This window comes from Gymnoscopelus microlampas, assembly GCF_963454915.1.
Source record: "Gymnoscopelus microlampas genome assembly, chromosome: 6".
NCBI lineage: Eukaryota > Metazoa > Chordata > Actinopteri > Myctophiformes > Myctophidae > Gymnoscopelus > Gymnoscopelus microlampas.
Window position 1 is genome coordinate 51,586,474 of NC_139943.1, and position 13,429 is coordinate 51,599,902.

Sequence of the window (13,429 nt, forward strand, 5' to 3'; positions counted from 1 at the left end):
CCCAAAAAAGCTTTTTGGGCAAAGAAATTGCTTTTTTGGCAAGCGACACGGTTGTGCTATGCAGTAAAAAAAAAAAACAGGCTTTATTCTAGTAAATGCATTCAGTAGAAGCTAAATGTAGAAATGCATACAGTAGAAGCTAAATGTAGAAATGCATACAGTAGAAGCTAAATGTATAAATCCATGCAGTAGAAGCTAAATGTAGAAATGTCTACAGTAGACGCTAAATGTAAAAATGCAGAGACAGTAGACGCTAAATGTAAAAATGCAGAGACAGTAGACGCTAAATGTAGAAATGCATACAGTAGAAGCTAAAGGTAGAAATGCAGAGACAGAATAAGCTACATTTTGAAATGCATGCAGTAGAAGCTAAATGTAGAAATGCATTCAGTAGAAGCTAAATGTAGAAATGCATTCAGTAGAAATGCATTTAGTAGAAGGAGCTAAATGTAGAAATGCATTCAGTAGAAACTAAATGTAGAAATCCATGCAGTAGAAGCTAAATGTAGAAATGTATACAGTAGACGCTAAATGTAGAAATGCAGAGACAGTAGACGCTAAATGTAGACATGTATACAGTAGAAGTGCATGCAGTAGAAGCTGAATCACCTGTTAGCTGCCAGTCGTGATGAAATATATCCTCCTGGGATCTGAGTGACGATGTAACCCCAGAAGAAGGAGCCATGAATCATCCCCACTGTCTCTGGGTCCCAGTTAAACTGGGCTTTCTTTTAGAACAGAAAACAGAAAGGACACATCATTAACTCACGTTGTACATGTTTATTTATAACTTCTATAGCTATTAATGGCCATAGCTAAGACAAAAATGATTTGGGTTATCGTATCGATATTTTAAACTTAAAATGTCGTCCTTTTAAACTGCCAGGCAGTAGAAGTATTGATATGAATAATACATTTAAATTCGATGGCTAGGTGTCCTGTTGGTACGTTTGTATGACAACTTGTTCTATTTCTATTTACATATTTGGTGGTTTCAAGCCTTTTCATGTCACGGTCCCCCCCTCCTTCCATTTGGCCATGGACCCCCACCCATTTCTAATGATTCTTATAGGGACCCTTGATAAATGTCATACTTGTTCATGAGAAAAACTTTGGGCCCCCCCCCTCGAACTCAAGGAACCCTGGGGGTCCCTGGACCCCCTCTTTGAAAAGCAAAACACGTTGTGAGCTTGTAGATCAGCTTTTTTTAAGAGCCAATGTACAGTACAGTATATAAAATAGGGTTTCAACACTTAAACCAAATAACCAGTTTAGCTGGGGACCCCCTGGAACACCCGTCAAGGACCCCTGGGGGTCCCCGGACCGCACTTTGATAACCACATGGGGTGCTGTTATTGATTTGATTTGATTTGATTTGATTTGATCGATTAGAATTTCACCTCTTTGATGATGATGATCTTTCCTAGTGGATGGTTGTTGACAATGATTTGATTTCATTTAATTTGATTTAATTTTTCATTTGATTTTATTTGATTTCATTTGATTTGAATTGATTATAATTTCACCTCTTTGATGATGATCTTGCCATTCTGGTGGATATGGTGCTGTTATTGACTATGATGTCATTGTATTTTATTAGATTGCATTATATTTCATTAGATTTCATGTAATCTCACCTCTTTGATGATGATCTTGCCATTCTGGTGGATATGGTGCTGTTATTGACTATGATGTCATTGTATTTTATTAGATTGCATTATATTTCATTAGATTTCATGTAATCTCACCTCTTTGATGATGATCTTGCCGTTCTCGTGCACGGTGTGGTTGTTCACCATGCTGACGATGGCCACGCCCAGGTTGCACCTGATGCCGAACGAGATGCAGAAGCCCATCCCGCTGAGCATCGCGATGATGTACCTGCGCGGGAGGCCGAAGCACGAGCAGTCGATCAGCGGGGCTTTCCTCTGCCCCTGGCCGGCCAGGGGTCTGCCATCCTCGGTCAACTCGATCCCCTCCCCTCCCTCCACACCCCCACCACCACCGGTCTGCTGGCGTTTCTCCAACCGCCTGCAAAGAGGAAAAGAGTCTTTGTTTAATCATTTTACACTTCAAGGACCCCTCCTTAACTCTGACAGTATACAAATCCCCATTTGGTTCCATTTGTATACTGTCAGAGTTACAGACCTGTAAGGGTCCATTTGGTTCCATTTGTACACTGTCAGAGTTACAGACCGGCCGTAAGGGTCCATTTATAACCCCTCCAAGGACCTCTGAGGGTCCCTGAACCTCACTTTGAGAACCACTGGTTAGTAAAAAAAATCCTCAGTGTTAATTTAACACCGAGAGTGTGTAAAAAAAAAAAAATTAAACCAAATGGACCCGACCGCAATTAATGGTCGATTTGGTTCCATTGTGTATATAGGTGTTACATTAACACACATGCTGGGTCTATTTGGGTCCATTTGGTTCCCATGTGTAGGCCTATATATAACCTCTACCTATAACCTTTGTGTTAAATTAACACCATGCAACACCATACAAAGCAAGTGCATAGGCTAAACTAACCAAGTGTTTTTTAAATATGTCATAGATCATAGAGGGGGGGGGGACCCACAGAGACATGAAGCGACCATTTCGTTGACATAAATCCCCCCAAAAAGACCTAAAAATGATAAAAGTCCAGATAATGTCCTCATATGTTCATCTCACACAGACTTCTAGAGACACACCTGGGTCTCAATGGATTTTTCATTTTAATGACAAGCTGTGTGTGTTTCTATCTATTCATGATTGAATGCTGGATCACTTAATTTTAAAGCTGTTATAATATATATTTCGTTCCGTTTTATAGTTTTCTTTCTGTAAAGAGGAGTGAGTCGCTGACTAATGCAAACTAAATGACCTTCAAACCGCATTGCAGCATTTATTTCTGTGTTGGTGACGTTTTTTTTTCTGTAGGTGTTTTTTTTTTATTGTCTTTCAGAAAGCAGGTCTTGTTTGTGAGGTTTTGTCTCGGGTTTTTATTTATTAATTGAGTCATAACCGTTTGGAGAATGTGTTGTTAAATAGATCATAGTAACACAGGCCTCAGCCAAAGGCCTCCAGCATCAAACCAACACCATCTATTCCCTCTTTCGGTTTTTTTACAGCCTATTTTTTACATCTATGACCATAACGCTATTTTAACTCCGACAATAAAGACAGATTTAGAATTTCAAGCTCGCAAAAATGTCTCTTGGAATAATGCTCGTTTTTTCATTCATTTATTTGTGTTCATTTATTTTGTCAGATGAATTATGAATTTGTAATTATTTGTAGCCCATTTTGCAACGGTGGTATTTTTCTTTGATCTTCCAGTTATAATACATCCAAAATAATAACCTAATCTAATACAAAAAATATATGCTGAAATCTGGATAAATATTATTAGTATTAAACGCTGCTACATCATGAAACTGACGTTTTCTTCCTTTTTTTTGTTTAGTTCTATAATAACGATCAGTTATGTTATAATTATTATCAATGGCATTCTCCATTCTCCAGTCAAAGCCTGTAGTAAACAGTGTAGTAGAAATCTGATATCAAACATAGATATCGATCATAAAAGGTATTTTTATCCACAACGTAATATCATATCATATCCCCCCCGACCCTCCCGTGTCACGACTCATTCTGTAGCATTAATTATTAAAGAAAACACCCCCAGCTGCGGGTGGAGGAACCATATCCTCCTGGGAAATATCTCATCCTTAAATATTCTTCTACCCGCATGTCATTTATTCTCTCTCTCTCTTTCTGCCTCTCCAGCATTCTGTCTGTAATTCATTTAAGATGAAATGTGATTTTCCATGATTGGTTTCAGTGGAATTATATGGAATAAACACGTAGCTCCAGACAGGTGTTATATATCGTATCTCAAGGCCCATCACTCGTTTGTTAATCATTCCTCTCATTATGAACGTATTATTACATATCTACAATAAGCATCAACAGAACATATGCATTATTATCATCATAATGTCATTATCATGTTACCTGTGCAGCTTCCCCAGGGCCTTCCCTGCGAGATTCTTCAATCCCTCCTTGGTCGGAGGAAACGCTCCTTTCTCCTTTCCGGGATCCATCATTCAAATGATTATTATTATTATTATGAATTCTAATTCTAGGATAATATGATCATAAATGGAGGAGCGACGTTAAGGAGCATTATTGTTCGGGTATTTAATCCAGAATGAAGGTGCGTTGTTGTTCTCTCCGTGTAGGAAGAAGAAAAAGGAATTCGTCCTCAGATCGAGCAGTGATTCAGAGATCTGGTTCAGTGTGATCCAGAGATCTGGTTCAGTGTGATCCAGAGATCTGGTGGGTTCAGCGTGATCCAGAGATCTGGTGGGCTAAGTGTGATCCAGAGATCTAGTGGGTTCAGTGTGGTAGCAGAGATCTGGTGGATCTGGTTCAGTGTGATCGCAGGGAGGCTTCTTTCTCGCTCCCTAAACAGCAGTCAAATAAGTCCGCTTTTGTCTTGCGCAATGTTAATCCACGCAGCAGTACTGGAGCCATCTTATAACATCCAGTCACGTAAACAGGAGAACACACAAGAAAAAAGAAAAGAAAAGAAAAGTTATCGATTATTCAAGAAGTGTGCAATAAAGGTCTACCGCCACCGGCTCACACACAGCCGGCAAATGTCGTCCAAATACCGCGGGAGATCGAAATAGCTTCACCCAGCAGAGCCGTAAAGGGACCTGCTGCTGCTGGTGGTGGGCGGGGGTCGGTCCCTCCTTCTTATCGGAGAAGAGGATCTGGGTGGGTTAGAGAACAGCAGGAGGAGAGGATCTGGCTGTGTTAGAGAACAGCAGGAGGAGAGGATCTGGTGGGTTAGTTAGATAGAGAGCAGCCGGGCGGTGGATTCAGAACCACGGAGAGCGACACTAACCTCCACCTGCATGAGCGCCGCTCAGTTCAGAACCACGGACAGCAACACTGTTCTATAACCTCCACCTGTTCTCAACACAACCGGCCGGTGGATTCAGGACCGCGGACAGCGACACTATTCTGTCTGTCTGTCTGTCTGTCTGTCTGTCTGTCTGTCTGTGTCAGTGGTTTTCAACCTTTTTCATGCATGTTATACATTCGGCCGCGGACCCCCATCTGAAAATGTTCGCTTTAAAAAAAAAAAAAGTAGCCTATACATATTCAACATGCAAACATTTTCAAGATTTTTCAAAAATAGCCAAAGCTAACTGGTTAAAATGATTGTAACGCTATGTTAACTAATTTAGCTGGGGACCCCCTGGTACCCCCCCAAAGGAGCACTGGTGGTCCCCCGACCACTGGTTGAGAACCAATGGTCGGTCGGTCGGTCGGTCGGTCGGTCGGTCGGTCGGTCGGTCGGTCGGTCGGTCGGTCGGTCTGTCTGTCTGTCTGTCTGTCTGTCTGTCTGTCTGTCTGTCTGGGCTCCCCTCAGCGCTGAGCTATGTTGCTGTGGAGAGAGCCCACAGACAGACAGGTGGATGAGAATGGTTAATCCAGTGAATTTAAAGGACCCCCAGTTTGATGATGTGCATTAATTATAGGACCCCCTCTGTCACAATGTTTGTCACATGTCTGGGGAGGAACCCCAACAATCTACACCGTCAAATCCTCAGTTTTAATTTAACTCCGAAAGACTCGGAGTTACAGACCCGGCCATAAGGACCCATTTTGGACCCCTGGTGGTCCCCGGACCCCATGTTGAGAACCACCGGGTTAGGCTACTATTGTTTCATTTTCAATAGGCTCTATGCACAGCAGCCATATTCACTTCCTTCACAGGTGTTACCAATGATACTAATGAAGGCTCTGTTCCATTAGCACAATGGTTTCCACGACCCCATACTGTAACCCTGAGAGTGTACAAATGGAACCAAATGGACCCGTAAGGGTCCATTTGGTTCCATTTGTACACTATCAGAGTTACACACCCATAAGGGGCCATTTGGAAGCCCATGAGGGTCCCTGGACCACAACTTTAGACCCACTGGTGTAACCGAGTGTTTCCAGTGAGCCAACATGCACAACATCAGCACCCTGACTCTGTTTGACCAGAATGGAACAGAGCCTTCATTAGTATCATTGGTAACACCTGTGAATGTCTTCATAATATGGCTGCTGTGAATAGAGCCTATTATTTCAGTTGACGTTCGAATAGCCAGCGTTTACATGAACGGTATATATAAGCCTAATTTATGCTCCGTGGTACATGCGGTGTGCTGCTCGTCAAGAACTGATTTATAAGCTGTCTTGTCGGCAAGGGACACCGACATGCGATGGAGTAAATTAATCTTACGGTGTTGTGTTCATAATGAGCTCTGTCCATGGAGATCAAACCACAAAGACCCCCGTGTTGCTTGTACATCTATAGACAGAGCCCAAGCTATTACAGGATTCTACAGATGCATTATTAGACATTAATTATTAAAGTAGGCTATTCTCAGTGTGTGTGTGTGTGTGTGTGTGTGTGTGTGTGTGTGTGTGTGTGTGTGTGTGTGTGTGTGTGTGTGTGTGTGTGTGTGTGTGTGTGACCACACAGAGGCAGTGTTGTGTAGAGCAGTGGTTTTCAAACGTTTTCATGTCAAGGACCCCCAAATTGATTTATATTTGTCTGCGGACCCCCATCTGAAACATTTGATATAAAATGTTTTAAAAAAGAATAGAAAATAGCAGATCTACAAGCTGCGAGCTTGCAAATCTGCTATTTTTGAATAGCCAACCTATAAATCGATAAAGTGGTTCAAATGATGGTGATGCTTCATTAGCCACTTTTTCTGGGGACCCCCTGGAACCCCCTCAAGGACACGGTGTAGAGATCATATATACTGTTCCTCCATGTTCTTCTATAGTACAGAACAATAACATATACATAATGTTTACAGTTCAAAGAGTTGATGTGTCTGCTGTCCGTGTGCGTGTGCGTGAGGTCTGTGTAGACTGTAGAGAATGACACCTCAGGTCTCAATGAACAGAGCACCTGTTATAAAAGTTTAATAAATTCATCACCTCATGTTAGAATTGATATTGGACCTGCTGTGATGTTTGCTTGGGGCAGCAATAACAATACTGTCACAGAGGTGTGACTGTATTGACTGCAGTATACAGTAGTGGTAAAGTAACTAAGTACATGTACTCAAGTGCAATTTTGAGAAATGTTTTACTTTACTGGAGTATTTCCAATTTTCAGTATTTTTCTTCTCCACTACATCAGGCAATATATAGGCAAATATGATACTTTTACTCCACTACAATTATATGAAAGCTTTAGCTACTAGTTACTTTGCAGATATAAATTATTATATTATAAAATATAGGCCTATACATAGTTGAAAATAGCCTATGTATCACAACACGTCACATTGCGACGCATTGTGAGCTTGTAGATCTGCTATTTTCAAACATTTTAGTACTTTTACTTTTGGTTCTTTAAGTACATTTTGATGCCAATACTTTTGCACTTTTACTCAGGTAACATTTTGAACGCAGGCCTTTTTACTTGTAACAGAGTATTTCTACACTGCGGTATTGCCACTTTTACTTGAGTAAAAATATCTGAGTACTTCTTCTACCACTGGTCACAGCGGTGTGACAGCATTGACGCCATGATGCCCCGCCCCCTGCCACTGTGCCCTCCGCTTGACTCTGAGCGGCACGGCGGTGACAACCGGCTCCACCACCACCACCACCAGGGCGGCGCCACCACAACAGCGGAGGCGGCACAATGCGGCGAGGACGCCGCGGAACTCCCTCCTGACCTGGCGGCCCACCAGGCAGGTGAACAGCGGGTTGATGACGGTGTTCAGGCTGCACATGCACATCATCACGATGAAGGCCAGGTCCACAGGGCCCCAGGGGTCCACGGCGGGGCCCCCGGGGTCCACGGGGCCCAGGGGGTAGAGCGTCCGCATCATGATGGTGGCGTTGCGGACCAGGTGGTAGGGCAGGTAGAGCGCCGTGAAGAGGATCAGCACGGCCGTCAGAACCCGCGTCAGCCTCCGCATCCTGCCCGGGTGCGGGGGGCGGGGAAGGCGGGCGCCGCGACGCCGCAGCTCTCTGACGCTGCGGCAGTAGCAGTAGCAGATGGAGGCCAGCGGGAGGAGGAAGCCGGTGACGGAGGAGAACAGAGAGTAGGGGAGGTTCTCCCGCGTGTCCTAGTGCACATTGGATTAAAGCAAAAATAATAAATCTCACAATGCGTCGCATTGCGACGCATTGCTATTTTCAAAAGATTTGTATACATGTTTGAACTTGTGAAATGGGATATTCTGCATAGTGAGTACTTTTACTTTTAGTATTTTTACTCATTTTGGTTTCCGGACTTTTACTTGTAAGGGCGCAGTCCCACCGCACTTTTATTTTACCTATGGGCCGGAATCTGCCAATGTTTTGTCAATGCAAATGCATGGATTCATGGTCTTGCGCATGTTTTCCATGAAGCCACATATTTCCATTGACAAAGCATTGGCAGAATCTACCCCATAGGTAAAATAAAAGTGCAGACAGAGTATTTCTACAGTGCAGTATTGATACTTTTACTTAAGTAAAACAATTGAGTACTTTTTCCACCACTGCCAAGTCCTAATGTGTGATTTGTGAATCAGTGTGAGCCCCTCCCCCACACACTAGTGAAGTTTCCTAAACAATTAACATAATATGTCAAATGTATGATGGTTTAGTAAAATTGTTCCTGCTGTTCTACATACTGCCAACCAGGTGAATAAATTTAGTATACATTGCACGGACCAGTGCACGTCATTCCGTGCATATATAGTCGCCTAGAAAACCCGAAATTCCGTGCATATGTACGGCGAGTCCCACGGTGGGCGTAACCGGTTGCAACCATAGACTGTATAAATGAGATGGACAAACCCCCTCCGCTGCTTTCTACAGACCGAAAATGAAGCCGATTGCTGCAAGACTGTAGGTCCGCCATCTTTCAATACGCGTCAGAATGAGTTCAGACCATTATTGGTTGGGTAACTTGTCAATCAAGAGCGGGGGGCGGGGAATGAATGCTATTGGTTGTGTAGCGTGTCAATCAAATCATCCCGCCCCTCCTAGAGAATAGCCTACTTTATCGTCAATTTTATAATAAATAGAACCATAATTTAGCAAAACGCATATCCTGATGATTGAAAGGAGACTTTAAACTAGCGACTGGAAGCATATAGAATTTATGACAATTTTTATTACAGTAAGAAAATCTAGTCTAAAGTTTGTCAAAAAACCCATTCACTTGCGCTAAAATAAATTCTTTCTGAACTCACAGGTCGGCGCAGGGTAAAACAGCGCCACTCTGGCCATTTTGTCGGCCTCATCGTAAATATCTCAGCCTTGCCCCTTGGTTGCAACCCGGAAGCAGAGCAGTCCCCACAACAAAATGTACCATTCTCTACCTATCGGTACATAACTCAAACGACGCTGAGTAGGCTCAAGCGAACGTTGCAACGTTCGGGGCGGCAACTCGTTCGCGTTAGCTCACTCGGTGGTCCCTCACGTGGCTCTAGTTCACTTGAGACTGCGCACCTCCGAAATGGTTTAGTCAATGGAGGAGATGCGAGGCGGCTATGCACGGATTTTCAGGTTTTCCAGTTGTCTATGCACGGAATGACACTCTGTGCAATGTCTACTAAGCCTTAAGGTGTGTGAGATCGGGTTGGGCTTCTATAAAATCCAAATGACTGAAATCAGTCCTGGCCACTGAGAACTGTAATCCGTGCCTGCATCATCATGTAGAGCGTGCACACGGTGCGGTTGGTGCCCGGGCAGCGCTGGGTCTCGCTCATGCCCGCCACGGGCACGCTGAGCAGCAGGGTGACACCCCAGACGACGGCGCACAGCAGGCAGGCGAGGCGCGGCCGCCCCAGCAGGGCCAGGGAGCGCAGCGGGTGCACGATGGCCACGTAGCGGTCCACGCTGACGACCGCCACGAACACGATGCTGAGGTAGAAGTAGTTGTGGTAGAGCACCCGGACGGCCCGGCAGAGCGGCCGGCCCAGGCGCCAGTCCAGCCCGTCCAGGTGGAAGGCGACGAGGAAGGGCAGCGCCAGCAGCCAGGACGTGTCGGCCAGCGTCAGGCTGAACAGCAGGACGGTGGAGCGTCTCCAAGGCGTCTTCAGGCGCCGGGAGAAGACCCACAGGGAGAGCAGGTTGAGGGGCAGGCCCAGCGTCAGGACCAACAGGAAGAAGGCGGGCATCAGGTAGCGCTGGACCACCTGCAGGCCCACTTGGGCCGGCCGGTCCCCGTGCTCACAGAAGGCCGGCTGTGGAGGCTGTGGAGGTGAGACACACAGGATCAGATCTAATCCGACATTCTCACGCCCGTCGTCTCGTCAAACGGGTGACGAGTTGACGCAGGGTTTGACCGTGCGTCACCCGTTTGAGAGACGCGTTCTCACTGCCAAGACGGCAAACGAGTGACGACTTGGGACCGATTTGATATGTGGCGCCAAATCTGTCGGGGGTCGTTTCCCATGACGCCACATGTTGACTAGGGGGGATATGAGTTACGATTCTGTCCCTATCGGGACGGAACTCGAACGGCGCTTAGTCGACTGAAGCGGACTTCGCAACGTTCGGCACAGCGTGACACGGTGTCGTCACCTGCCGGCACCCGATGCTGTGGAACTTCATCTCGGAGCTGTATAGCGGAGGGAAAGGTTCCGATTGGAGCTATAGGTCAACCCCCTGCGCCAACTCCTCACCCGTTGATGCGACGACTATTAGCTACACACTCTCACTCCCAAAACGGCCTATAGTGACTTCTTGGAACAAATGTGACCAAACGGCGTGACGGGCGGGGGGGTCCCCTTCATGTCATCTGACACCGTCTCGGTCACTTCCTCACTCCTGGAATGTGGGATTGCCGTTCTCAAACCCAAGATCTAAAAACGTCCGCATGCACTGCTCCCGTAAGATTGCATTGGTAAAACATGGCACAGGTTAACTAAAGAAGCGATTTAAATGCTTGTTTCAACCTGTCGGTAAAAATGTCTTGGCCACTAAAATATGAAACATCTGAGACATTTTGGTCACATTTTGGTCATTTAAAAATAGCCGATCTACAAGCTCACAATGCGTCGCATTGTGAGTTTGTAGATTGGCTATTTTCAATAGCTATTCTCAAATGCTTGTAATTAGTGTTTCTACATTGCAGTATTGATACTTTTACTTAAGTAATACATGTGAGTACTTTTTCACCACTGATCAACATCCAAATGGTCCTGTTACCAGGAAGTTACATTTCCTTGACCTTCTCCTGAATCAACACAACTGTAGTAGGACAGTACACTTAGGTAGCTCTGGGCAACATATACAATTATATCATAATATCCTGATATGGTGACCTTTCCTGGTTTTAAAGGTTGTGTAACAGTAAAAATGATGTAATGTTCTGAACTAAGCTGATTGTAGCTGTTTTTGCTTTAACCGACTTATTAGTTCTTATAATAATATACTGGCATTGCTGATTATTATTTATAAAACACATCTCATTGTGTAAATATTTTGCGAAAGCACAAACAGCCGCCCCCATGATATCATCCCACTGTCGATATCGAGGTATTATGGTCAAATATATTATGATGTTTGGTTTTGTCCATATCACCCAGCCCTACATGTAGGAAGAGAATCATTGGCGTTGATCTACTGTATCTTTTAGATTTCTTTAGCTATTGAAAAATAGCAGATCTACAAGCTCATAGCGCTAGAGTGCTGTGCTACGAGATTGTAGATCTGCTGTTTTTGAAAAATCGTGAAAGTTTGTGCAAATTATATATATTTAAAGCAAACATTTGTAACTCAAATCTTTGCTTCTGGGGGATTTTACAAATGTTTTCTAAATCCTAACAGTTTTAAAAAAAAACGTATGTTTGCTATATCCGTGGTTCTCAAACCTTTTCATGTCAAGGACCCCCAAAATCATATGTATTTGGCCGTGGACCAACTATTATAACAAAGGCATGGCAAGCACCATGCCAGTCTGAAATAAAGAGAACATTTTTGGCTGTCCTATTAGTTACAGAAACATTTCCTTTGTTATCCTTTGGGCATTATCAGCCCAACAGTATATAAGGAATCCAATTGTTTTCATATAAAGACTTGTTTTTATTCCTCCAAATGTCTTACTGACCATGTTAATACATTAATACATGTTAAAAGCGAAAACAGCTGATCTACAAGCTCACGTGTCACGATGTGACGTGTTGTGAACTTGAAGATCTGCTATTATCAATACTTACGAAAGCAATTGGAAATTAATGGAAACATTTTAACAATTTCAACGATTTTTTGGACAATTTCACCTATAAACGACATGCCCAGAATAAAGTGGTTATGCTTATTCAATGCTTATTTAATGTGTGATTTATTTTTCTCTCCCTGCTCACCCTCTCCCTCCTTTTCTGGAAAACAACAACATTAATTTCACCCACTTCTTTACACCACCTGTGACAATACAAGTTTATTCTGATTCAATTTAAAGTTCAAATACAGCTCAAATTTACTCCACTACAATTAATTGAAAACTTTAGTTACTAGTTACCTAGATGGTAGATTTTGATCTATTATTATTATCACAAAACATACATTAACCACTTCAGCCCTATATACAGTATATATATTTCGGCCAATTGAAGATTTTTATGCATTTTATACATTTGAAAACATTGTGAAATGGGACATTCTGCATAATGACTACTTTCTACTTTTGGTACTTTAAGTACATTATGATACAAATACTTTTGTACTGTTACTCAAGTGCATTTTGAATTCCGGACTTTTACTATTTCTACATTGCAGAATTGATACTTTTACTTAAGTAAAACATTGGAGAACTTTTTCTTTTATTGGACAACTTTAGTTACTAGTTACTTTGTAGATTTAGAACATTAAAACAAAACATACAACCACTTCAGCCCTATATATATACATTTCAGCCATTTGAAAATAGCAGATCTACAAGCTAACAATGCGACGCATTGTGAGCTTGTAGCTTTGTGAAATGGGACATTCTGCATAAGGAGTACTGTCTACTTTTGCTACTTTAAGTACATTTTGATGCCAATACTTTGGTACTTTTACTCAAGTAAATTTTAAATTCCTGACATTCACTTGTAACAGAGTATTTCTACATTGCAGTATTGATACTTGCACTTCAAATGGAGTACTTTTTCCACCGCTGATAGGTAACCTACCTGAACTGGAGCGTTGCCCATGGTTCAGCTGGTCAGTGTAAGTCGGTGCTGAAGCCCAGCGAAGCGGCCATGCCAGCAGATTCAGACACAAAGCGTTCTGCAGCCACTAGTATGAACAAATATTTAATATCTGTGTGAGCTCAGCATGCAGGCCATCTGTTATGTGAACAACAGTCACCATGTCATCTGACACATGCAGGGAACACCTCGCTCTTATGTTATCTCACAGAGTGTACAAATGG

The 13,429-nt window shown here is 43.2% G+C and overlaps 2 protein-coding genes across 2 annotated transcripts in view; both read right to left on the reverse strand.

Moving 5' to 3' along the window:
• Positions 1–4,088, reverse strand: part of slc17a6a (solute carrier family 17 member 6a) — a gene marked incomplete at its 5' end in the record, with an annotated part of 23,074 nt that extends 18,986 nt beyond the window's left edge. The window contains 3 exons of the mRNA XM_084059282.1: positions 610–728; positions 1,749–2,031; positions 4,000–4,088. Coding sequence (XP_083915408.1) covers positions 610–728; positions 1,749–2,031; positions 4,000–4,088 — 491 coding nt within the window. The remainder of the gene's footprint in view (positions 1–609; positions 729–1,748; positions 2,032–3,999) is intronic.
• Positions 4,089–7,568: 3,480 nt separating this feature from the next.
• LOC311047042 (proteinase-activated receptor 4-like) lies at positions 7,569–10,202 on the reverse strand (the record flags this gene model as incomplete). The annotated part of the gene is made up of 2 exons (XM_084059625.1): positions 9,714–10,202; positions 7,569–8,144 (listed from the first exon to the last, which is right to left on the reverse strand). The coding sequence occupies exons 1-2, from the start codon at positions 10,188–10,190 to the stop codon at positions 7,569–7,571; spliced, it is 1,053 nt and encodes a 350-aa protein (XP_083915751.1). The 5' UTR covers positions 10,191–10,202.
• Between the last annotated feature and the right edge of the window lie 3,227 nt (positions 10,203–13,429).